This window comes from Chiloscyllium punctatum, chromosome 4 (genome assembly GCF_047496795.1).
Source record: "Chiloscyllium punctatum isolate Juve2018m chromosome 4, sChiPun1.3, whole genome shotgun sequence".
In the NCBI taxonomy this organism is placed as follows: Eukaryota; Metazoa; Chordata; class Chondrichthyes; order Orectolobiformes; family Hemiscylliidae; genus Chiloscyllium; species Chiloscyllium punctatum.
The window spans coordinates 5001734-5028213 of NC_092742.1; the positions used below are offsets into that span (position 1 = coordinate 5001734).

Below are 26480 nucleotides of genomic sequence, written 5' to 3' on the forward strand. Positions count from 1 at the left end.
GGGAGACATAATATAGCCAGAAGGGGCAATGTGGTAGCAGATGTGCTTCTGAAAGTGACAGCGTGCAATGAGCTGTTTAAGTGGATGCTAATTTACTCCATTTTACTGTAATTATGGCAATGTTCTCTCGACTGGCTGAAGGATCAGCCCCTTTGAGAGTAGTCACTGGGAGGATTGTTACATTCTAATTAGCAGAATTGTGCAACTCCCAGCAGCCAGTATCTCTCTTGTTTTTTAAAATATTATTTACTAGGGATGGGTGCATTGACTTGTTGCCAATGCCTTTCACTTTCGTGGCCAGATTCCACTCCATGTCTGTAGATTTGGGTTTCACTTGTACTTCAGCCTTTTGAATTCGGGCACGTGTCTGAGTTGTTCAGACATGGAGTTGGACTCAAAATGCTAGCTCTGTTTTCATCCCACAGATGCTGCTAGACCTGCTGAGTTTCTCTGGCAATTTGTTTTTGTTTCAGATCTCTAGCATCCACAGTTTTTTTGAAATTTGCAGAATACTGAGAGAATAAAACAATGAGAAGCCCCTTTATCCTTCTCAACAGCATCGAGTATAGACCCAGAATCCTCAAGTTCTCATGTGACAAACCCTTCCTTCCTGGGATCATTCTTGTGAACCTCATTTGGACCTCTTCCAATGCATCCTTCATTACATACAGGGTCCAGAACTGCTCACGATATTCCAAATAGTTGTAGCTCAAGACCTGTTTCCTTTGGCTGCACAATTGCAATCATCTCTCTGAGCAGAGTGTGAGTTAAACCCTTAGGCTTTTCTGAATCTCCATCTCCATTTCACACCAAGGGCTGCACTTATTCTATGGTCCTGGGTCAGAATTGTAAATTATTCTTGTTTGGCACTCTGCAATGCCAGGAGGTCAGGTGGAATGCAGGCAGGGTGCAGCAACTGTTGAGTTTAATATTTTTGAGTAAGAATGTGTTTTTCTTGTGAGAGACCACAGAATGCAAGGCTGGTGACTGAAGAAACACAAGGCAATTCTACAGAAAGTTCCAAAATTCCACTGGGCCAGACAATGGAGGCAGAAGATGAGCAACTACAACAGGTGTGTACTTTGATCCCATGTAACTTTCTTTACGTAACCTCATATTCTCAGTATGATTCTTAGTTCAATACTTAATGGAACAGCCAAGCAGGTGTGCAAGCCCACTGCAGAGACTGCAGCCAAGAATCTCATCTGACATTGCTTGCACAGTATTGAGGGAGTGGGAACTTGTTAGAGGCGCTGGATGAAATGTTAAACTGGGTCTCCTTCTGCTTTCCCAGTTGGATGTAAAAGGTTCTCAAAACCACTTTTAAACTAGGCATTCCCTTGTCGCCTTGATCAATGTTTAAAGCCAGCATTTTTAAAAATAGAATATCTGGCTCTCTTCCAATTGCTGTTAGTGGGACTTTCTATGTACAAATTGTCTGCTGCATTTCTACATTATAACAGCAACGAAATTTCAAAGCAAGGTTTATATTGCTGTAGCATCTCCCATGATCTTGGTGTTCCACATTAAATCACATTCCTTTTATAAAGAAACATTGTTTCTGAATCTTGAGAGCTCCTGTTGACCCTCAGCCTCCGCAACCTTTTTGAGGGAGAGGGGTTTCAGAGTGCGCAGGCCTCCCGAGTACTTCCTCTTCACTCCTGAAGACCAGAGCAGATGTTACAGCGCTGCAATGGGCTCAGGTCCTGTGTGGACTGTTTACCCTGTTACAAGAGTGGTGCCAAGACCTCTTGATGGGGATAAAAAAAAAATTCAGTTTTCAGACAATTTCATTTCTCAGACTGCAGATTTTGGACATCTGGCCTATATGGGTCCAGTCTGTACAATCAGTGTGTGTAATTGAATCTTTATTCCTGGAATCATTGTGTTGAATCTGCAGTGTAGCCTCTCCCAAGGCATAACCTTTCTGAAAGCAGTGCCCAGTTCTGAGCTCTGCAATGGAAGCATCATTTTTCCATGTTATGTATGCCAGCCCTCTTGGTGGATGGGCTATTAGGCTAATTTTTGGTGATTTATGTATTTGCTTGCCTAAATCCACTTGTTCCTCCTCAGCTCCAGTCTCTCTCTGAAGAAAATGTTGGTTTAATTTTGTTGGATTCAAAGTCAAAAATGTTTACACACTTGTGCAATGAGGACCATCTGTCACAGCTTTGTCCAATTACTTAGTTAGTGTATGTCCCTTAGAATCATGGAACAGAAGTTGCTTGGCTTTTTGAGTCTGCACTTGCTCTTCTCATCCGTAGGCGACAAGGGAATGCCTAGTTTAAAAGTGGTTTTGAGAACCTTTTGAGAACCAAAGGAAACACACAGACACAACCCTCTCTCACTAGTATCCTCACATATGGATGAGGAAGGACACCACTTCGACTGGGACAACACATCCATCTTAGGACAAGCCAAACAGAGACACACACGAGAATTCCGAGAAGCATGGCATTCCAACTGGAACTCAATCAACAAACGCATCGAGTTAGACCCCATTTACCACTCCCTGAGAAAAGGAACAGGAAATGACTTCACCACAAGAAATGACATCACCAACCCAAATATAAATAGAAAGTAGGAATTTTCAGCACTGCTTCACCTGAGGCCCGTTGAAGATGTTACCGAGTAGGGTAACAAAACATCTGGAAATGAACCTTGCAGCTCAGCGAGCAAACCTACATCCAATTCCTTTAGGTATTTGTAAATTAATGTTATTTGCTGTAATAAATGTTCTGTCACTCCCAGTTTGTGATATCTAGTTCCCAATCTTCCTTCCATTGGCAACAGTTCCTTTTCATTTACGCTTGTCTAAACATGTCATGATTTCAAAAACCTCACTCCAACTCCCTCTGAGACCAGCCGCAGTTTCTGTCATCTCCCCATATAACTAACCCCCCAGCTTGGAACTGATTGAGTAAAGTCCTTTCTATGTTCTTTGCAAAGCCCTTCCGAAAGAATGGCGTTCCCAATTGGACACAGTCCTCCAAATGGTGCCAAGGTGATATTTTATAAAAGGTTAACATAACTTTCTCACACTCTCACTGTGTGCTTCTATTTATAAAGCACGTGGTCCCCAAGTCCAAGTCAATATATATCAAAAACTGCACTGCTCCTTGTCCTGAACCATGAGGAACATCACTGTATATTTTCTGATTCTATCTATACAACTTACTGTGGTTGCAACTTCTGCCATTTGTAAACATGAGTTCATAACACAGTTAATTCATTTAAAACATTTACAACAAAAGCCAAGACTTTTATGAGTAACTCCTGTCAAAGAAAGCTTCTGTCATCTTTGATCTAACTCCCAAAAGCCCAATTACCTTCAAAGTCCTGCTGCAGAGTTTGCTCCAATGTTGTGTCGCAGTTTTGCTCATAATCTTATGAGGAGCCTAATTAATAACGAGGGAGACCATAGCTTAATGGTAATGTTGCTGGACCAGTAATCCAGCCCAGGCTAATGGTCTGGGGGAATGGTTTCCACACTCCTGACTCATGGAGTCCTACAGCACGGAAACAGACCCTTTGGTCCAACGTTGGACCAGATATCCTAACTTAATCTAGTTCTATCTGCCAGCATTTGGCCCATATTCCTCTAGATCCTTCCTATTCATATACTGGATTAATGGTGCTGGAAGAGCACAGCAGTTCAGGCAGCATCCAACGAGCAGCGAAATCGTTGGATGCTGCCTGAACTGCTGTGCTCTTCCAGCACCACTAATCCAGTATTTGCTTTCCAGCATCTGCAGTCATTGTTTTTACCTTCCTATTCATATACCTATCCAGATGTCTTTTTAAGTGTTGTAATTGTACCAGCCTCCACCACTTCCTCTGGCAGCTCATTCCATACACCCACCCCCTCTGCGTCAAAAAGTTGCACTTCAGGTCCTTTTTAAATCTTTCCCCTTTCACCTTAGCCTATGCAGTCTAGTTTTTGGGGAAAAGACCTTGGCTATTCACCTTATCCAGGCCTGTTGTGATTTTATAAACCTCTATAATGTCACCCCTCAACCTCCAACGCTGCAGGGATAAAAGTCCCAACCTGTTCAGCCTCTCCCTATAGCTCAAACCCTCCAACTCCAGCAACATCCTTGTAAGTCTTTTTTTGAAACCTGTCAAATTTAACAACATCTTTCCCATAGCTGGAAGACTAGAATTATGCAAGCATCCATGGATGATACACCATCTCCTATTCTGAGATGTCATGTACTTTGTAAATCCAAGTTAAATCACTACTTCTGTGAATTTTCAGACTCTTGATCCCTGATGGGCTAACTTCCCTAATGTTAATGTTAAACTGACATATCGGTACTTGTGTGATTTCGCTCTATGTTCTAAAATGCCGGGGTGATGTTTACTATTCCAAATTCAAAAGGCAGAATTTCTGAATCAAGGCAAAGTTTGGAAAATGGTGATCAACACTTCAATAATTTCATTACGTGATTTATTTAATACCCTGGGAATAAAAAGCATCAGGCTGTGGAGATTTCAGCCCCTCGGGTCCCATTATTATCTCCATTACCATTTGTACAATTCCTCCTGGTAGCTTATTTTTAGGACCTGTCCCAGAAGGTGGATTATCGTGGCTTCTAGAATTTTCTAGCTTTTGGAAAGAATGTTATGAAGTGAGCTAATTCTTGGATGTTTTGAGTTGGATTGTAAAAGTATTCCATGCAGCTTTTAATGGACCTTTTCATGTTATCCTTCAGGATGTTAAGGATAATAAAGGGTGTGAGATAACTGCAACAGCACTTGCTGCATACCGGGTTCGTAAAGTCAGCAGTGATTCTGTGATCATTCAGTCTGACCATGGGGGGCCAGAAAAGTTACCAGCTGATCCATTAGAAGGTCCTGGGAGAGGTAAGTGCAAGTAATAATTAGAAAGAAGATTGGAGAGAAGGTTTCTGTCAGTTTCTAACCTTGTGCTGTCCCTGTCCTGGGAGTGTTTGATGGAGCATGGACTTTAATAAAGCCTTTGATAAGGTTTTGCATGGTAGACTAAGTAGTAAAGTTAAATCACGTGGGCTTCAGGGTGAGATCCAAAATTGGCTTCATGATAGGAGACAGAAGGTGATGGTGGGCGGTTGTTTTTGAACTGGAGGCCTGTGACTAGTAGTGTTCCACAGGAATCTGAGCTGACTCCACTTTTGTTTGTCATTTATATGTATGATTTGGATGAGAATATAGGAGGCATGGTTAGTAAGTTTGAGGATGACACCAAAATTGGTGATATAGTAGATAGTGAGTAAGATTATCTAAAATTACAAAGAGATCTTAATCAATTGGGTTAATGGGCTGAGGAATGACAGATGGAGTTTAATTTGCATAAATGCCAGGTATTGCAAGGGCAGAACTTGTACAATTAATGGCAGGGACCTGGGTAGTGTTGTAGAGCAGAGAGACCTCCGGGTTCAGGTACATAAGTGTTTGAAATTTGTGTCAGAGGTCAACAGGGCAGTTAAAAAGGTGTTTAACATGCTTGCCTTTATTGCTCAGACCATTGAGTATAAAAGTTGAGACGTTATGTTGAGGTTATACAGGATGTTGGTACTAGAGTACTATGTGCACTTCTGGTCACCCTGTTATAGAAAGGATATTATTAAACTGGAGAGGGTTCAGAAAAGATTTACCAGGATGTTGCTGGGAAAAGGTGAATTTGAGGTTTAATAATAGGCTGGGATTTATTTCCCAGGAACATAGGAGGTTGAAGGGTAATCTTATAGGGGATGAAAAAATAATGAGGGGCAGAGAAAAGGTGAATAGCAAGGCTCTTTTTCATAAGGTGGGGGGAAGTTCAAAACTGAGGGACATGTTCTTCTGGTGAGAGGAGAAAGATTTAAAAAGGATGAGGAGCATCATTTTTACACAGAGTGGTTTGTGTGTGGAATGAACTGCCAGAGGAAGTGACAGATGTGGGTACAGTTTAAAAAACATTTGATCAAGTACACGAATAGAAAAGGTTTGGAGGGATATGGACCAAACGCAGGGAAGTGGGACTAGTTTAGTTTGGGAACATTGTCAACGTGGACTAGTTGGACCGAAGGGTCTGTTTCCACACTGTATAGAGGTGTAGAGGGAGCTTTACACTGTATTAACCCAGTACTGACCCCGTCCTGGGAGTGTTTGGTGGAGACAGTGTAAAGGGAGCTTTACTCTATCTAACACTGATCCATTTTGGATGCTACAGATCTAATGCAGTTTCAACACTGAAAGTGTTTAAGAGTAGAGGCAGCTTTACTGTGTTCCTAACTCTGTACATGTTCTTTGAGTGTATGATGGGGATAGTGTTGAGTGTCTATTTGCCCACAGTCACCAGCCTGCTCATTGGCACTGGTTTACTCTCCAACCCAGCAGCCTCTCACTCCCTTGCTAATTGGCCAGCTCCTCTTGCCCCCTCTCCCTTGCTCGTCCACCAGGTGACTGGGCCATAATATTCAAGGACAATATGTTTTGAATCCAACTGTGGATCAGGCTCTTTTAGATCTGGCACTTTTTTTTTTGATTCATTCATGGGTATTGCTGTTGGGACCATCATTTATTGACCATCTCCAGTTGCCCTTGAGAAGGCAGTAGGAAGCTACCTACAATCCAAGGCACAGTTGGAATGTGTAGCATTGGGTCTTGCTTGTTGCTATGTCGTGGGTTTGAGAGCTATGATTCTGTTGTGGTTCTGTTCGCCGAGCTGAGAATTTGTGTTGCAGACATTTCGTCCCCTGTCTAGGTGACATCCTCAGTGCTTGGGAGCCTCCTGTGAAGTGCTTCTGTGATCTTTCCTCCGGCATTTGTAGTGGTTATAACCACTATAAATGCCGGAGGAAAGATCACAGAAGCGCTTCACAGGAGGCTCCCAAGCACTGAGGATGTCACCTAGACAGGGGACGAAACGTCTGCAACACAAATTCCCAGCTCAGCGAACAGAACCACAACAATGAGCACCCGAGCTACAAATCTTCTCTCAAACTTTGAGCTATGATTCTGTTACTGGATTGTGATCCAGACACGTCATTTCAAAGTCATTCATAGCTGCTGGGTAATTCAGTTACTTATAACATATTTTTTAATAATTAATTACTTGTAAATAGATTGTTATAAAAATCCATTCTGGTTAAATGATATCCTTTTTAGGGAAGGGAGTCTGTCATCTTTACTTGGTCTGGCCTAGGCATCACTCCAGATCCACAGCAATGGGTTGACCCTTAACTACCCTGTAAAATGGCTGAGGTAGACATTGGGTTGTGTTGAAGAAGGTAGTTCACCATCACCACCTCAAGTTGCCCTTATCAGTCAAACCCACATTCTGAGAATGATTGATTGATTAATTTTTAAACTATGCTAGTTGTGTATAACAATATGTAACTGTTTCTTACAAAGCATTAGACTGTAATGTAAAAGGCCATGAAAGCTGTCAGTATGGGAGTTTAGGACTTGTCAGAAGACCATCTCATCTTGAAGCATGACCAGCTCCTGAATTTCTGCTTACCTTGCAGTTGTTCCTGTAATTGATGCTGCTGCCACCTGGATTTCCACGGAGCTGAACGAGTTCAAAGAGAAGATCCGGAGGGAAAAGGCTGGGGTGATGAAGGTGAACCGTGGGAATGTAGTGACAGTGCGAGTTCCCACCCACCCTGAGGGTAACTCTGTTTGCTGGGACTTTGCCACAGACACCTATGATATTGGCTTTGGGGTGTACTTTGAGTGGACTCCTGTGACCGACACAGAGATTACGGTGCTGGTTAGCGAGTCAAGTGATGAAGAGGACGAGGAAGAGACAGAAGGTAAGAAGGGCTTTGTGAATGATTAATATGTAGAATATCTCCCCATCGCACACAGCACCCACCATTTCTCATGCATGTATTTATTTGTTCTTTCTCTCTCTCTTCCCCCAATACTGGCACATATGCTTAACCATTAATTCACTCTCTCACTTGTGCTCTCACTCTCTCTCACTCGCTCACTCTCTCTCAAATGCTTTGTCTCTCCCACTTTGCCATTTTCTTTGTTTCCTTTACATTTTATTTGTCTTTGATCCACACGGTTCCAGCTTCCTCGCTGGCACTCATTTATTCAATTCAGAGAAAACTACTGACAGATCTGTTGTCTTTATAGTATCATTTTTTATTTCAGATTTTCAGCATTTGCTATTTTCAGTTTTTAATTCTCCTCTTTCAACCATAAACATTGTAAATCAAGTACTTCTGGGTAATACTTAGAATAATGTGAATTACCAAACTAGCAAACCTCCCTCATCCTTCCTCTCTCTGTCTTCCTCACCCACCCCACGCCCTCCAAAAACAATCTTCGGTTCTAACAGGAGAACAATACCAGACTCATAATGTTAATTTTGTTTCTCTCTCCGCAGATGCTGCCAGACCAGCTGAGTTTCTCCTTCATTCTCTGTTTATTCCAGTTCTGATGCTGCTTGTGTTCATTCTTTTAACTTCTATCTCGAAAGGACATTGTGTGGGTATAACTGAGGCAAACAAAATCCACTGTCATGTGCTGTGGGCTACTTTAGTACAAATAGACTAGTGTTTTCTAAATGATAAGCAAGCACATATCTGTGGAGCAGAGAGATTTAGGGATGTAAGAGTAGAAATGGCAAAAAATAACTATTGGAACAGTGCACAAATACCTTAATGGGCTTAGAATGCTGACTGTTCTCTCAAGAAGTGGTCAGGAATAGTGGGAAAGGCAAAAGGTTTAAAGGAGATTTGAGAAAAAATGGTCCTGCCCCGGAGGCCAGTGGGAGTACGGGATGCATGAGATATATGGAAAATGAGATTTTTTGACCAAGATAGGTTTTTACTGCTTTATAGAAGTTTATAAAGTTGAGGGGCATGGATAGGGTAAATTGACAAAGTCTTTTCTCTGGGGTCAGGGAGTCCAGAACCACAGGGCATAGGTTTAGGGTGAGAGGGGAAAGATATAAAAGAGACCTACGGGGCAACCTTTTCACGCAGAGGGTGGTACGTGTATGGAATGAGCTGCCAGAGGATGTGGTGGAGGCTGGTACAATTGCAACATTTAAGAGGCATTTGGATGTGTATATGAATAGGAAGGGTTTGGAGGGCTATGGTCCGGGTGCTGGCAGGTGGGACTAGATTGGGTTGGGATATCTGGTCGGCATGGACGGGTTGGACCAAAGGGTCTGTTTCCATGCTGTACATATCTATGACTGTGAGATCGACCTATACACATGTATATACAGTAGTTTTTGTCAGTACAGACTTGATGGGCTGAAGAGCCTGTACTGTTTGACTAGCTGAATAGTGAGCCTCATTAAAGTTGGTAAAGACGATGTTGTTGATCTAAGGGAGGAGATGCATGCACTGAATAGGGGAGAAAGAACTCAAAATGCCAGACTTTCCAATGAACACATTTTAAATTTTAATTCAGTATGGGAAGGCCCTCCCTAATTGCCCCGTTAAGGTGATGCTGCTTAGATTGACCCGTTAGGGAGGGATATTGAATCAGAACAGGAACTCAATCAAGTTCTCATACTAATAGAAATGAAGATTGGGCTTGTTTTCTGTGTAATTTGGTAAAGTGAGAGGTGATTTTAGTGAAACATTTAAGTCTTAGAAGGGCTTATCAGGCTAGACCATGGAAAGTAGCTTTAATTGATGATCTACAAACCAAGGGACACAGTGTCAGAATAAGGACTGAGATGGGAGGGATATTTCTTCACTTGGGTGGTGAATTTTTGGAATTCTCTAGTCCCTAGAACTGTGGAAGCTCAGTCATTGATTATATTGAATGCAGAGATCGATAGATTTCTAACTATTAAAGATGTTGGGTAGTGCAAGAAAATGACATAGAGGTAGAAGATCAGCCATGATCCTGTTGAATGACCTAACAGGACAAGCTTGAGGATAAATGATCATCTACTGGTCCTATAATGGAGCTGAACTGAGACAAATCCTCAGAACAAGATGGTTTCTATCCAAGAGTTTTGAAAGAATTGTGCAAGAATATGAACTTTATAGCCAGATAAGTTTTGTAAACTGTAATGTTCTCTCCCATTGGGAACAATTGGAACATTGTGCCTGTTGTTATGAAGAACTGGGGTAATGTACTGGAATTCAAGCCCTGCTATTCCTGGAGTGTAAATTTAATCTTCCACTGAATTGCCTCATTCTACCAAACTATCTAATTCAGATTAAAAGAATATGCACATCAGGTTTTTTTTTGAATAACAATTTATTTTAATTAAAAATCTTTAACCAGTGGCAAAAACTTGGAGTTGAATTTACTAATCTTTAACTCCATCCCTTCCTTAAAATGCCCATTCTTACAGACATTCAAAGAGATAAGATGCAAACATTGAGTGTAGGAAATGGGACTTTTAAAAAAATGCCAGAGTGAGTGAGTTCTGCCGCTGGTCTAGATCAGAAATTTCAATGAGTTCTTTTCTCTTAAGACTATAAAATCATAAGAGCAGGAATTTATGCTTTAGCCCATCAATTCTCTCCACTTTCCTGCCCTTGCCCCATAACCCTCAATTCCCTGCCCTTGCCCCATAACCCTCAATTCCCTCACCAATTAAAAAAGCTGTCTGTCTTGGATTCTTTCTGAATCTTTACTGATGATACAAAGTTGTGCAAGTGCCAATTCTCAGTCTTTCATTCACTGGTTGAGAATTCACATTTCACTGTTTCAGAAGATATTTTATTTCCCCCCCACTTTGAACTTTGTGGGGAGAGTAGCTGGCTATAAGGAATTTTTTTTCCCTTCTCCAAACAAGGGAGAGAGGGGCCTGAATTTACCATTGAACTAATCCAGTTCTCAAGCTGCAGTGTTTCTGTGCAGCCAGTGTCCTTCATATCCTTGGAGAAATCAAAATATCAGAAAAATAGACTCTTAGCTGTTGTGCCTTTTCTTGCTTCAGGGCTTCCCAAAATGTTCATAGCTAATGAACTTGTGCTGAAAGTAAAACTGTTGAATTTGAGAGAAAAGATCAAACCTTGATTTAACGTAACGACTGAAATTCAACACATTCAAAATTGCAGTACTACTCATGACCCCCGGACACAGCCCGGCGCTGACCCCCGGACACAGCGCGGCGCATGTGGCGCTCTGATCTTTGGAATGGACTTTCTGGCTCCCTGTGTTATTTGGTCTCTTCTCACCTAAGTTCCCAGCCTCATTTAGCCTTGCATGATGCTCAACAGGTATAGCTGATGTATTTATGCATGTGCATCCTCCTCATCCCCAATATCCACCTTTCGATATATGAGCTCCCTGTGGACCTGTCATTTCTTGCCTGTCCCTCCGTCTGGCGCTGCTATTAATATCTTCATGCGTTGTTCCTCAGCACCCCCAGTCCAAGGAGATATCGAGAGAGGGAAAGATTTCTTCCGGTCTGAATTGGAGGAGATCCTGCCTGTATACCGAAAGGACAGTCACTTGGAGGTTCAGTCCGGCAGTCACAAGTACCCGGGACAGGGAGTCTACCTGCTCAAATTTGACAATTCCTACTCGATCTGGAGACACAAAACCCTCTATTACCAGGTCAACTACAGCTCTTGAAGAAGCAGCCGTAGCAGCAGCAGCAGCAGCCCATCCCTGGGGAAGGGGACTGAATTCACGTCCCATTCCTCCAGAGATTCTCTCTCTCCGAGTCAGCCTCTTGTTTTCTTTCTCTGGCAATTGTTTTTCTTTACAAAAATCTGACTGGAGCAAATGTGCCCAACATTCAACCCCACGAGCTCTCCAAACTCTTACAAATGTGGCACTTTATGCATCTTCTTTGTTTGTTTTGTGTTCACAGTATTGTTTTTGTGTTACTTGTTGTGTTCTTGGTACAACTGAATTTATATATAATATGTATACATTAATATCATTTTATGTTTAAAGATTTATTTTCACTGTTTTAATGTCGCTATGTGCTTACTTTGTAAATCTATCACTGTATATCCATCATGTGAAGGTGCTGGTGATGGACTGGGGTGGACAAAGTCAGAAGTCTCATGACGCCAGGCTATGGTCCAAAAGGTTTATTTGAAGTTACAAGCTTTCCGAGGCCTGCTCCTTTATCAGGTGAAGTGAGGGAGCAGCACTCTGAAAGCTTGTGATTTCAAATACTCCTATAGGAGTATAACCTGGTGTCATGTGACTTCTGACCTGATCACTGTATATGTTTAAAGACCCAAGCTACACTGCCTTTATTTGTGCAATATCTGATTTGGGCTTGTTCTGTACTGTTTTCTCAGCACGTTGCAGTTGCATTCCAGTGTTTACAAGTCACCTGCTGCTCCCTCAACCCTCTCCTCAAAAAAAAAGGAGTTAATTGGTAATTCTTTTATTAAAATCACATTGCAATCACTGGAATCTGGAAAAGTTGAGCAGGGATGTCAGACAGAACGTGATGAAGTTGAGAGAAATGAATATCATTTGCAGCCTTCACAAAACAATTATATTTTGTACTCTGTGTACTGCCTGGAAAAATAAATAAATAGAAAAATGTAAACTTAAAATGATTGAAGGGTAAGCTCTGTGAAATGCGGCTGGGGTGAGTGGCAGGAAGAAAAACTCTTAAAGAAATTTGATTGCAAAAGAAAGCTCACAGATCCCCAATCTACAGACAGAATACTTCACACCTGCTGAAGTGTCTTTGAATTACAGCCACTGCACTGTAGGAAACAGGGCAGCCAGTTTGTACATTGTTACCCTGTACAAATAGCCCTGTGATAATAACCAGATAATCTGTTTAATTCTTTTGCGGAGGTGTAAATATTGCCGCAGGGTACAAAGGAGAGCTCCCCTGCCCTTTTTCAAACATTACCATGAGGGTTTTCACAGCCACCAGAGAGGGCAGATGGAATCACTGCTTGTATCTGGCAATTAGAGTCATAGAGATGTACAACATGGAAACAGACCCTTCGGTCCAACCCGTCCATACCGAACAGATATCCCAACCCAATCTAGTCCCACCTGCCAGCACCTGGCCCATATCCCTCCAAAACCTTCCTACTTATGTACCCATCCAATTGCCTTTTAAATGTTGCAATTGTACCAGGCTGCACCACTTCCTCTGGCAGCTCATTCTATACACATACCACCCTCTGTGTGAAAACGTTGCCTCTTGGGTCCCTTTTATATCTTTTCCCCTCCCTCACCCTAAACCTATGCCCTCTAAGTTCTGGACTCCCCACCCCAGGGAAAAGATCTTGTCTATTTATCCTATCCATGCCCCTCATGATTTTATAAACTTCTATAAGGTCACCCCTCAGCCTCTGACGTTCCAGGGAAAACAGCCCCAGCCTGTTCAACCTCTCTGTATAGCTCAAATCCTCCAACCCTGGCAACATCCTTTTACAGGGGAACCTCAAATATCTGACCGAGATTGGTGGGCAGTATTTCGTTTGGATAATTGATTATTCAGTTAGTTGATTCAATGCCTTTCCTCCGAGGCTTGGAGCTTCCTTTTAAGTCTGCTCACTATTCAGGAGTCTAGCAACAGCACAACATGCACGAGCCCTGGCCCCATTCCTGTCACCCTGCCCCTGCTCCCCAACCCCGTCCAACACCGCACCCCACCTGTCCCCCAAAACCCGTCCAACAAAGATAATATTGTGGGAATTATGATTTAGAATTTCACATTCAGAGAAACTTGTAACATTGAAGGGGGGGCCATTTGGACCATAAGCCATAGGAGTGGAAGTAAGGCCATTCGGCCCATCAAGTCCACTCCGTCAATCAATCATGGCTGATGGGCATTTCAACTCCACTTACCCGGATTCTCCCCGTAGCCGTTAATTCCTTGTGACATCAAGAATTTATCAATCAAAAACATTGCTTGCAAATACACCTAGTTTTGTAATTATACCTGGCCAATTGCAGTCTATATTAGCCATTATTTACACACTAGCAATAGCTATTCTTTCGTTAATGTTAAAAAGTTTTCAGGGAGGTGTAGCAGTGAAACCCATAAGAGGTTTAACACTGAAACGAGGTGATGGATCCTCGCCACCTCCCCACCAAAAATTGCTGAGTTTCTCCAAGCACTTTCATTGTACCTGTGTTGACTGTTGATGGAGGCTATTCAATTAGTCCTCCTTCTCTGTTCTTATCCTAATCTAGCAAATATTGCCCTTTTGCGTTTTATTGAATTACCTTTAGGAAGTTACTCTTCAATCTATTCCATCGCCCTTGCAGGAGGTGTATTCTGCACATCGATAAGCCGCCAGTTAAGGATATCAGATTTCTCTGAAGGGCATTCATAAATCATTGGAGTTTTCCCACATCAATTGGCAGTAGTTTTATGATGCCATCATAATTCCAGATTTTTAATTAAATTTCAATTCCACCATCTGGTATTTGAACCTCCATCGCCAGGATATTAACCTGGGTTTCTGGATTAGTAATTCACTAACAATACCACAACGCCATTGCCTCCCAATGAATCTATAACATATGCTTTTATCAATCGTACCCTATTAAAATTGGTTACTGGAACAACCCCTCCACACCCACAATTAAACCTCATACTCCTGGATTGGGTCTCATTCCCTGAGTCTGTTTTTAACTTTCACTGCTAGTTAAATTTGTAATAAGGCTGGAAATCTGCTTTAAGAGCCAGAATTTCCCAATCAGTATCAGCAGCTCCAGCAATGATCCATCAGGTGAAACCACCAGAGTCTTTGAGGAAAGATCTGTGCAAGCAATGTTTGATTCCCTGAAGGAGGCTGAGGATAATGTCTATGATCTATGAAGACAATTTGCAGAATTGGGTTAATGAGTGGGAATCTCGAGGATAATGACTGGAAGTCAGAAATAATGGATGGAAATTCTGGGGTAGTGAATGAGAGTTAAATAGAAAATGAGGTCACAGGAAATGTAAATGGGAATTCTGTAGAATTTATGCGTTGGTGTGACTGTTGCTATCTGGGTAAGTATATGTTACCCATCCCTTATAGCCTTTTGAACTGAGATAGCTGTTAATGATCAACCACGTTGCTTATGGATCTGGAGTCACACGTGGAACAGACCAGATAAGGACAGCTGACTTCTTTCCCTAGTGGGTGAATCTGATTGATTCAATAGTAAAACAATTTAAAAAGTTTTTTTTAAAGTTTAGATTTACATTGAATTGAAATTTCATCATTTGCCACAATAGGTTTTGAACGTTTATCCTCAGGATATCAGCCTGGGCTTCTGCATTGCTAGGAGACAGGTCTGCAGATGATGGAGATCAGAGTTGAGAATGTGTTGCTGGAAAAGCACAGCAGGTCAGGCAGCATCCGAGGAGCAGGAAAATCGACGTTTGGGTCGAAGCCCTTCATCAGGAATTCTGCATTACTAGTTCAGTAACATTGCAACACTGCTACAATCTCTCCCTTGGCTTATGAAAAATAGGGATAATGAATGGAATCTCTGATGTAATGAGAAGTAATCACTGGGATAATGAATAGGCATCACACTTGGGATAATGCTATCACTGGGATAACAAGTAGGAATTGTTGGAATAATGGCAAATAATGCATCAGTGTGATAACGAGAGGGAATCACTGGGATAATATATGGGAATCACGGATAATGAATGGGATGTCACTGGGTTAATGAATTTGAATCATTATGATAATTATTGGGATAATGAATTGGAATCATTGATAATGAATGGGAATGTCCCTGGGATAATGAATTGGAATCATTGATAATGAATGGGAATGTCCCTGGGATAATGAATTGGAATGTCCCTGGGATAATGAATTGGAATGTCACTGATAATAAATAGTTTGAATGGGAACATCACTTTTTCCGGAAATCCTTCTGTCAAAATCAGGGGCGGGGCTTGTAGGTGACGTCACCGCACCGGTTGTGACTCGGCCGCCAATGGGCGAGGTCCCGTGGTGCAGCGCGGTAGCGGGAGATTTGAATCTGGCGGCAAGTAGCTGAACCACGTGCGGATGAATGGGGAGGGAAGGATGGAGTTTTATTTACTGTGCTCACTCACTGAGCCACCTCAGCAATTAGTCAGGTAAAATAGACAGGGCAGAATCAAACTACTAGGATGGAGACGCATGGCACTAACAAACTTCATATCCTATCACCAAACATTTCAATTCAGATTTCTCAGCCTGTTTAAAGATAGAAATTTGTCTTTCTTTTTTAAAAAAAGCAATGCATATCCTTTGTTGTGAAGTTTGTGTTTCTGTGGCAGTTTCATTTCGATCGAAACTGTAAATTAAATTTTACTACAATGGGAGAAGCAGTGGACTGTAGTCAGATAGAGCTGGAGTAGGTTCTTGCTGTGTAGGTAAGGAGGCTGTACTCCAGTGGTAGATGCACATGGGTGAGTACAAGGTCCTGTTTACATCCTCTGCATCACTACTTCTTATCTTAACAGGCAAATATTTTAGCAAAAGATATTCCTACTAACTTTCTCCTGGCCATCCTGGGTATATCCCATTACATTGCTGAAAATCTAAACTTGTTGGCACTTGGCTGCTATTTCCTATTCTGCTTCCCTCTTGTGGGAATGATTTATTCTTGAATGTTTGTATTGATATTCTTGTTGCCCTTGATAGAGTGATGCTGTCTCCATATCTTAAATTAATTTTGACTGTATGTCTGTGCAATCCTATTTTTAAAACAAAAACAGAAATTGCTGGAGTAATTCAGGTTTGGTAATATCTTTGGAGAGAGAAACAAATGAACACTTCAGAATTTTGAATCATATTGCATTTGAAATGCTAACTCTCTCTACAGATGCTGCTAGACCTGCTGAGTTTCTCCAGTATGGAGTCATAGAGATGCACAGCATGGAAACAGATCCTTTGGTCCAACTCGTCCATGACGACCAGATATCCCAACCCAATCTAGTCCCACCTGGCCCATATTCCTCCAAACCCTTCCTATTCATATACCCATCCAAATGCCTTTTAAATGTTGCAATTGTACCAGCCTCCACCACATCCTCTGGCAGCTCATTCCATACACTTACCACCTTCTGTGTGAAAAAGTTGCCCCTTAGGTCTCTTTTATATCTTTCCCCTCTCACCCTACACCTATGCCCTCTAGTTCTGGACTCCCCCACCCCAGAGAAAAGACTTTGCCTATTATCCTATCCATGCCCCTCATGATTTTATAAACCTCTGTAAGGTCACCCCTCAGCCTCCTATGCTCCAGGGAAAACAGCCCCAGCCTATTGAACCTCTCCCTATAGCTCAAATCCTCCAACCCTGGCAACATCCTTGTAAATCTTTTCTGATCCCTTTCAATTTTCGCAGCATCTTTTCGATAGGAAGGAGACCAGAATTGCACACAATATTCCAACAGTGGCCTAACCAATGTCCTGTACAGCTGCAACATGACCTCCCAACTCCTGGACTCAATACTTTGACCAAAAAAAGGAAAGCATACCAAACGCCGCCTTCACTATCCTATCAACCTACGACTCTACTTTCAAGGAGCTATGAACCTGCACTCCAAGGTCTCTTTGTTCAGCAGCACTCCCCAGGACCTTACCATTAAATGTATACTTTGTTTTCATTTCAGATTTCTAGCATCTATACCTTATTTTGCTTTTAACTCTATTCTTTGCTTCATATAACTGGGGAGCTTTCTAAATCACCATACTAGATAACGTTATCAGTGAGACTCTGGTGAAGTGCTGGTATTATGTCCGACTGTCTAATAATGTGTCTTGGTTTCTTAAGGTGGGTGATAACATTTCTGGTTCTTTTTCTCAATGGATGGTAGATGAAGTCCAAATCGATGTATTTATTGATCGAGTTGCAGTTTGAATGCCAGGCCTCTAGGAATTCCTGTGCAAGTCTCTGTTTAGTCTGTCCTAGGATCGATGTGATGTCCCAGTCAGTGGTGTCCTTCTTCATCTGTATAATACTAGTGAGAGTGGGTCAGGTCTTTTGGTGGCTAGTTGGTGTTCATGTATGTTGGTGGCTTGCTTGTCTGATGTAGTTATTGTTATATAAGAAGTAGGACAGGAGTAGGCCATCTGGCCCTTCGAGCCTACTTCGCCATTCAGTAAGATCATGGCTGATCTTTTTGTGGACTCAGCTCCACTTACTTGCATTTTCACTATATCTCTTAATTCCTTTAGTTTTCAAAAAAAAATCTGCCTTATCTTTTAAAAGCGATTACTGAAGTAGTGTTAACTACTTCCCTGGGCAGGAACTCCATAGATTTACAACACTCTGGTGAAGAGGTTCTTTCTCAGTTCAGTTCTCCACCTGCTTCCTCTAATCTTGAGGCCATGCCCTCTTGATCTAATCTCACCTACCAGTGGAAACATCCTATCTATTTCCACTTTATCGACTCCCTTCAAAACTTTATATATTTCTATAAAGTCCCCCTCATTATTCTGAATTTCAATGAATATAATCCCAGTCTGCTCAGTCTCTCCTCATAAGCCAACCCCTTCAACTTCCAGAACCAACCTAATGAACCTCCTCTGCACCCAGTCTAGAGCCAGTCGATCAAGTAGATTGGAGGGGGCGGTGTTTGTGCAGTGTGTCCAGGAAGCTTTTCTAACGCAGTATGTAGATTGTCCAACCAGAGGGGAGGCCATATTGGATTTGGTACTCGGTAACGAACCGGGACAAGTGGTGGGCTTGTTAGTGGGTGAACATTTTGGTGATGGCGACCACAATTCTGTGACTTTCACCTTGGTTATGGAGAGAGATAGGTGCACACAACAAGGAAGTTTTTACAATTGGGGGAAGGGAAATTACGATGCTGTAAGACAGGATTTGAGGAGCATACGTTGGGAGCATAGGCTGTCAGGGAAGGATGTGGTGGAAATGTGGGACTTTTTCAAGGAGCAGATACGACGTGTCCTTGATATGTATGTACCGATCAGGCAGGAAAGAAATGGTCGTGTGAGGGAGCCTTGGTTGACGAGGGAGGTTGAATGTCTAGTAAAGAGGAAGAAGGAGGCTTACATAAGGTTGAGGAAACAAGGTTCAGACAGAGCAGTGGAGGGATACAGGATAGCCAGAAGGGACCTGAAGAAAGGGATTAGGAGAGCTAAGAGAGGGCATGAAAAATCCCTGGCGGATAGGATCAAGGATAACCCCAAGGCATTCTATGCGTATGTGAGAAACCTGAGAATGACGAGAACGAGGGTAGGTCCGATCAAGGACAGTGGTTGGAGACTGTGTATTGAGTCGGAAGAGATAGGAGAGGTCTTGAACAAGTACTTCTCTTCAGTATTTACGAACGAGAGGGACCGTATTGTTGAAAAGGAGAGTGTGAAACGGACTGATAAGCTAGAAGAGATACCTGTTAGGAAGGAAGATGTGTTGGACATTTTGAACAACTTGAGGATAGACAAGTCCCCCGGGCCTGACGGGATATATCCTAGGATTATGTGGGAAGCAAGAGAGGAAATTGCAGTACCATTGGCAATGATCTTCTCGTCTTCACTGGCAACTGGGGTGGTACCAGGGGACTGGAGAGTAGCGAATGTTGTGCCCCTGTTCAAAAAAGGGAATAGGGATAACCCCGGGAATTACAGGCCAGTTAGTCTTACTTCTGTGGTAGGCAAAGTAATGGAAAGGGTACTGAGGGATAGGATTTACGAGTATCTGGAAAGACACTGCTTGATTAGGGACAGCCAGCACGGATTTGTGAAGGGTAGGTCTTGCCTTACAGGTCTTATTGAATTCTTCGAGGAGGTGACCAAGCATGTGGATGAGGGTAGAGCAGTGGATGTAGTGTACATGGATTTTAGTAAGGCATTTGATAAGGTTCCCCATGGTAGGCTTATGCGGAAAGTCAGGAGGCATGGGATAGAGGGAAATTTGGCCAATTGGATAGAAAACTGGCTAACCGGTCGAAGTCAGAGAGTGGTGGTAGATGGTAAATATTCAGCATGGAGTCCAGTTACAAGTGGAGTTCCGCAGGGATCAGTTCTGGGTCCTCTGCTGTTTGTAATTTTTATTAATGACTTAGAGGAGGGAGTCGAAGGGTGGGTCAGTAAATTTGCAGATGATACAAAGATAGGTGGAGTTGTGGACAGTGAGGAGGGCTGTTGTCGGCTGCAGAGGGACTTAGATATGATGCAGAGCTGGGCTGAGGAGTGGCAGATGGAGTTCAACCCTGCCAAGTGTGAGGTTGTCCATTTTGGAAGAACAAATAAGAATGCGGAATACAGGGTTAATGGTAGGGTTCTTGGTCAGGTGTAGGAACAGAGGGATCTTGGGGTCTATGTACATAGATCTTTGAAGGTTGCCACTCAGGTGGATAGAGTTTGTAAGAAGGCCTATGGAGTATTATCGTTCATTAGCAGAGGGATTGAATTCAAGAGTCGTGAGGTGATGTTGTAGCTGTACAGGACTTTGGTTAGGCCACATTTGGAGTACTGTGTGCAGTTCTGGTCGCCTCACTTTAGGAAAGATGTGGAAGCTTTGGAGAGGGTGCAGAGAAGATTTACCAGGATGTTGCCTGGAATGGAGAGTAGGTCGTACGAGGATAGGTTGAGAGTTCTCGGCCTTTTCTCGTTGGAACGGCGAAGGATGAGGGGTGACTTGATAGAGGTTTATAAGATGATCAGAGGAATAGATAGAGTAGACAGTCAGAAACTTTTTCCCCGGGTACAACAGAGTGTTACAAGGGGACATAAATTTAAGGTGAAGGGTGGAAGGTATAGGGGAGATGTCAGGGGTGGGTTCTTTACCCAGAGAGTGGTGGGGGCATGGAATGCGCTGCCCGTGGGAGTGGTAGAGTCAGATTCATTGGCGACCTTTAAGCGACATTTGGATAGGTACATGGATGGGTGCTTAATCTAGGATAGAAGTTCGGCACAACATCGTGGGCCGAAGGGCCTGTTCTGTGCTGTATTGTTCTATGTTCTATCTATGTTCTATGATCCTTTCTCAAGTAAGGATACCAAAACTGCACACTACTCCAGGCATGGTCTCACCAACACCTTGTACAGCTGTAACATTACCCCTCTGTTTTTAAACTCAACCTCCTTTAGCAAATGAAGGACAAAATTCCATTTGCCTTCCTAATTACCTGTTGTATCTGCAGACCAACCTTCTGTGATTCATGCACAAGGACACTCAGGTCCCTTTGCAAATCAGCAAGCTGCAACTTTTACTATTCAAGTAATAATCTATTTTGCTGTTATTCCTACCAAAATGGATGACTTCACATTTATTAACATTGTCTTCCATCTGCCAGACCTTTGCCCACTCTTTGAATATATCTATATTCATCTGCAAAGTTTGACAGTCCTCTACACACTTTGTTCTGCCACTCATTTTAGTGTCATCAGCAAATTCTTCCTGTTAGTCAACCAATCCTCTGTCCACGCTAATACTCTCACCCTAACACCATGCATCCTTATCTCATGTGCAGCACCTTGTTGAAGACCTTTTGGATATCTAAGTACACCACATCCACTGGGTCCCCATTGTCCACCTGGTTGAAATGTCTTCATAGAATTCCAAAAGATTTGTTAAGCATGACGTGCCCTTCATGAACTCATGTTGCGTCTGTACAATGGGACATATTCTTTAGAGATGCCTTGCTATTTCTTCCTTGATAATGGACTCCGGCATCTTCCCCATCAGAGGTTAAGCTCACTGGTCTATAATTCCCCATCTTTTGTCTACCTCCCTTTGTAAACAGTGGCGTCACATTTGCTATTTTCCAATCTGCTGGGACTGCCCCTAAGTCCAGCGAGTTTTGGAAAATTGCCTCCATTGCACTTGCTATTTCTCCTGTCATCTCTCTTAGTACCCTGAGTTGCATTCCATCAGGGCCAGGAAACTTATCTATCCTTAGCTCCATTAGCTTACCCAACACTAGCTGTTCCATTTTAATGATAGTTTGCAGGTCCTCACCCACCTCTGTCTCTTTGTCACTGACTGGCATGTTATTCATGTCCTGCACTGTGAAGACCGACACACAGTACCTGTTCAATGCCTCAGTCATTTCATCATCTCCCAGAACTAACTGCTCCTTCTCATCCTCTAAAGGACCAACATTTACTTTAGCCACTCTTCTTCATTTTATATATTTACAGAAACTTTTACTGCCTGTCTTTATATTCTGTGCTAGTTTTTTCTCATACTCAATCTTACTTTACTTTCTAGCTCTTTTTATGGCTTTCTGTTGACCTTTAAAGTTTTCCCAATCTTCTAGTTTCCTGCTGTTTTTGACACTTTGTATGCCTTCTCTTTCACTTTGACAGCCGACCTTATTGCCTTCGACACCCCATGGCAGATTACTGCTCCTCTTCCAGTCCTCCCTTCTCACTGAATGATGCTTTTGCTGAACACTTTTAAAATTTGCTTTGAAGGTCCTCCACTGCTTGAAAACAGTTGCACCATAAAGTCTCTGTTTCCAGTCTACTTTAGTCAGGTCCTCTCTCGTTCTATCATAGTCCCCCTTATTCAAGCACAGGACCCTGGGATTGGATTTTATCTTCACACTCTCCATCTGTATTCTAAATTCAACCAGACTGTGATCGCTGCTTCCAAGAGGATCACTGACTGAGGTCATTAATTATTCCTGTTTCATTACACAGGACCAGATCTAGGATAGTTTGTTCCCTGATCAGTTCCATTACATACTGTTCAAGAAAACCATCACAGATACACTCAACAAACTTCTCCCCAAGGCTACTCTGACTGACCTGGTTCGATCAATCTAAACGCAGATTAAAATCCCCCATGGTAATGGTCGTATCAGTTTTGCAGGCCTTAATTATTTCCTTGTTTATTTCCCGAGCCAATGTGATGTTATTATTTGGTGGCCAATAGACTACGCCCATTGGTGACTTTTTCTTTGAGTTCTTAATTTCCACCCAAATGGATTTGACCTCCTGCTCCATTGCACCTATATCATCTCTCCACACCGCCACGATGTCATCCTTGAATATCAGTGCATTCCTCGCTTTCCTGTCTGTCCTTCCGAATAGTCTAGTATCCCTGGATATTTAATTCCCAGTCATGACCAATCTGCAACCATGTCTCCGTGATGGCTACTTAGTCATGTTTATTCACAATGATTTGTGCCGTTAACTCCTCAACCTTGTTACAACTGCTGCAAGCATTCGGGTAAAGTGCCTTTCTGTTAGCTTTCTTACTATCATGCTTCACAACATCTGTAATATCTCCTGAGTTATCCTTCAATTTTGCTTCTTTCATATCTGCCTTGAACCTAAACCCTCCTGCATACATGTTAACCTGCTACCTTTTAATTTATGACCATACTTCCTGTTGCTTTCCTTCCCCCCCCCCCCCCCAACCCAAGTTTAAAGTCCTAGTGACCACCCTATTTATCCTTTACAGGCCTTGCATGGTATTTTGTAAATGACATTCGTTTTGCTGATTTGTTTGTATTGGATCCTTTAGGTTCGTTAGCTGCCGTTTTAGTGTGTTGGTAGGTTTGTGGGCGACCATGTTGCCAATGGGTCTGAGTCGCCTGGAAGTCAGTTCAGCGATGTATTTGATGTAAGGTAACATAGCTGGAGTTTCTGTGCACATTGTCTGCTTGTTTGGGTTTGTAGTTGAGAAATCGGTGGACTGTGTTCATTTGGTACCCGTTCTTGAATACACTGTATAGGCATTTTTCTTCGGCTTCTTGTATTTCCTGGGTGCTGCAGTGTCTTGTGATTCGTTGAAATTAATGTTCTGATGCAGCTCCATTTGTGGGTATTGGGATGATTGCTCCTGTGGTTCAGTATTTGGTCTGTATGTGTTGTTTTCCTATAGATGCTGGTTTGAAGTTCTCCATTAACTGTTCATTCTAGCGTGGCATCTAGGAATGGGAGTCTGTTGTCATTCTCCTCCTCTTGTGAATTGTATGCCAGTCAGTGAGAAGCTTAAAACAAGAGCCTCAACCTGAGTTACAAATCTTCTTCTCAAACATTGCTAATCCTATCTGTCTGCATGTGGTCTGTATCCCTCTCTTCCTTGCCTGTGTTTGTCTAAATGCCTTCTAAGTTTTGGTATCATACCCACTTTTACTATCTCTCCGGACAGCGTGTACCAGGCACCTACTAGCCACTGCATTTTTTTTAAAAAAGCAAAGTTTGCCTTGCACATCTCCTTTAACCTTTTTCCCTCTCGCCTGAACCTGACTCCTGTAGTATTTAACATTCCCACCTTGGGAAAACGATTGATTCTGACTATCCATCCTATCCATATCTCTCATAATTTTATATATTTCTATCAGGTCACCCCTCAGGCTCCGACAAACTAGTGAAAATAATCAAAGTTTATCCAATCTCTCCTTTATGGCTAATACACTCCAATCCAGGAAACATCCTGGTAAACCCGTTCTGGACCCATTCCAAAGCCTCCCCCATCCTCCCTATAGTGTGGTGACCAGAACAGCAAATTATTCTTCAGACATGACCTCACTAATGTTCCATATGGCTACAATATGACTTTCCCCCTTTTATACCCAATATCCTGAGCCATGAAGGCAAGTATGTCAATGCCTCAATTGCAACCATATCCTCTTGTGTTACAGCTTTCAGGATCCAAAGACTTGTTTCCCAAGATTCCTCTGAATATCAGTACTCATCTCGGTCTTGCCATTTACTCTATACTTTCCTCTTGCATTGACTTCCCAAAGTCCATCATCTCACTCTTGTCTAGATTAAACTCCATCTGTTCTTCTCCACCTAACTTTCCAACTGATCTCCACCCTGCTTTCTCCTCTGACCACCTTTCTCATTATTCACAACTCTGACAATTTTACTGTCACTGCAAACTCACTAATGGGACTATGTACATTTTCATCCAAATCGTTTATAGCAATTAGAGGTCCCAGCACTGATCCAAGTAAAACACCACTAGGCAGAGATCTCTGGTCAGAAAAATACCCCTCTATAACCGCCCTCTGTCTTCTATGACTAAGCCAATTTTGTATCTAATTTACCAACTCTCCATGGATCCCATGTGACTTAATCTTCTGGACCAGCCGAGCATGAGGGATGTGGTCACTTGCTGTAGGAAAGTCCATGTACGTAACATCTACTGTATTACCCTCAATTTTCCTCACTTCCTCGTAAAAAGTCATTGGTGTTTAAGTGGAGTCCCGTGTAGGTGAGGAGGGAAGGTGAGTCAGTTTGGCTTTTATGGCAATCCAACATCTGTACGGTTATATTCACGGGAAATGGACTTTTCTTATTGTAGGTTTTTGAACTGAATTCAAATTCTCAGGCGACAATTTCTCTCCTACCATGGAGGTTTCTCACCTAAACAAGCTGGAGTGTGAAGTCTGTGCAGCCTTCTGTTGGAGCCAGCTGTAGACCAGCTCAGAGTTTTGACTTGTTTTCACTTCTGTCTTTTGCCTTAGAGCACACAATGGCTCCATGTTCCATTGTCGGTTAGTGCTGCCTCTGCCAAAGCACCTGGTTATTTTTGGTGTTGGAAACTGGGACACGTCCCCAGAGGAGACCTTCCTTTCAGTTGAGGTGTCAGTGAGCCCTGAGACAAAATCTCAGCGAATTGGAATGCTTTCTTCAGTGGCAAGGTAAGACCCATTGTGTTTGGTCAGTGTTGCTCTGGGTATCATAGACTTTGAGTGTTGGTGCTTGAGGGGTACAGGAATATTGATAGATTGTGGTGCAATGTAACTTCTTGTCAAATACAAAGTATTTATGGCTGGGGAACCGACTGGGCCTGACTACTCCATACTTTGTCCCTTCTGTACTTCACCTCAGCCATTCAACAGGACCTGTTTATTTATCCCTTCTATACGTCATTTATCTACTTACAATATTTGCCTCAACCAACCCATGAAACAGCCTCTCCACATGCTGAGTAAAGGAGCTTTTTTTTCTGAATTTCCCACTGCATTTATTTGTGACTCCCTTGTGCTTATCCCCTTGCATTCTGGCCTTGACTGGAAGAAACATTGATTTTCCTGCTGCTCAGATGCTGCCTGACCTGTGCTTTTCCAGCACTACACTAATCTAGACTCTGATCTCCGGCATCTGCCGGCCTCACTTTCCTCTGCAAGTGGAAACACCTCAACTTTTAACAGTGCATTGTAAATTTTGCACCTCTGGTCAAATGGAGTGACCATGCCAAGCTTTCAGTATAGTGCAGAGGAGCAAAACGTCCTCGAATATAAATGCTCCCTGAGGAGCATTTGAACATGTGCTTAATAACAGAGGAGACCATTTGGCACAGTGTAGGTCATTGATAGAATTAATCTGATAGTCCAGTGCAGAATCATCTTCCCTTACTATTCCAATCAGTACTTTTGTTTTTGTTTGCTCAACAGTACCATGATAACCTTGGGTTCAATACTCCATATTCCTGAGACTCTCAATTTAAAGAGTCATCCTGTACTGAAGAGCCGCTTCAGCTTATCAACTCTGTACTGACAAAAGTTATTCTAAATCTACACGAGTCCCACGTTCCAGCACCAGGCTTATAGCCATAGAGTTATACAACATGGAAACAGACCCTCCCATCCAACTTGTCCTCACTGACTGGGTGTCCTAAACTGATAGGTCCCATTCACCAATATTTGGCCCT

General features: G+C 42.5%; 2 protein-coding genes across 2 annotated transcripts in view; both read left to right on the forward strand.

Annotated features, from left to right (window-relative positions):
- The window catches only part of tmed8 (transmembrane p24 trafficking protein 8), a 30944-nt gene extending 18462 nt beyond the window's left edge, over positions 1–12482 (forward strand). Inside the window, exons 4-7 of the mRNA XM_072567829.1 lie at positions 965–1073; positions 4716–4866; positions 7494–7781; positions 11321–12482. Coding sequence (XP_072423930.1) covers positions 965–1073; positions 4716–4866; positions 7494–7781; positions 11321–11535 — 763 coding nt within the window. The 3' untranslated portion in view covers positions 11536–12482. The remainder of the gene's footprint in view (positions 1–964; positions 1074–4715; positions 4867–7493; positions 7782–11320) is intronic.
- Positions 12483–15889: 3407 nt separating this feature from the next.
- The window catches only part of LOC140476046 (kelch domain-containing protein 2), a 38737-nt gene continuing 28146 nt past the window's right edge, over positions 15890–26480 (forward strand). The window contains exons 1-2 of the mRNA XM_072567991.1: positions 15890–15985; positions 25291–25467. Coding sequence (XP_072424092.1) covers positions 15915–15985; positions 25291–25467 — 248 coding nt within the window. The 5' untranslated portion in view covers positions 15890–15914. The remainder of the gene's footprint in view (positions 15986–25290; positions 25468–26480) is intronic.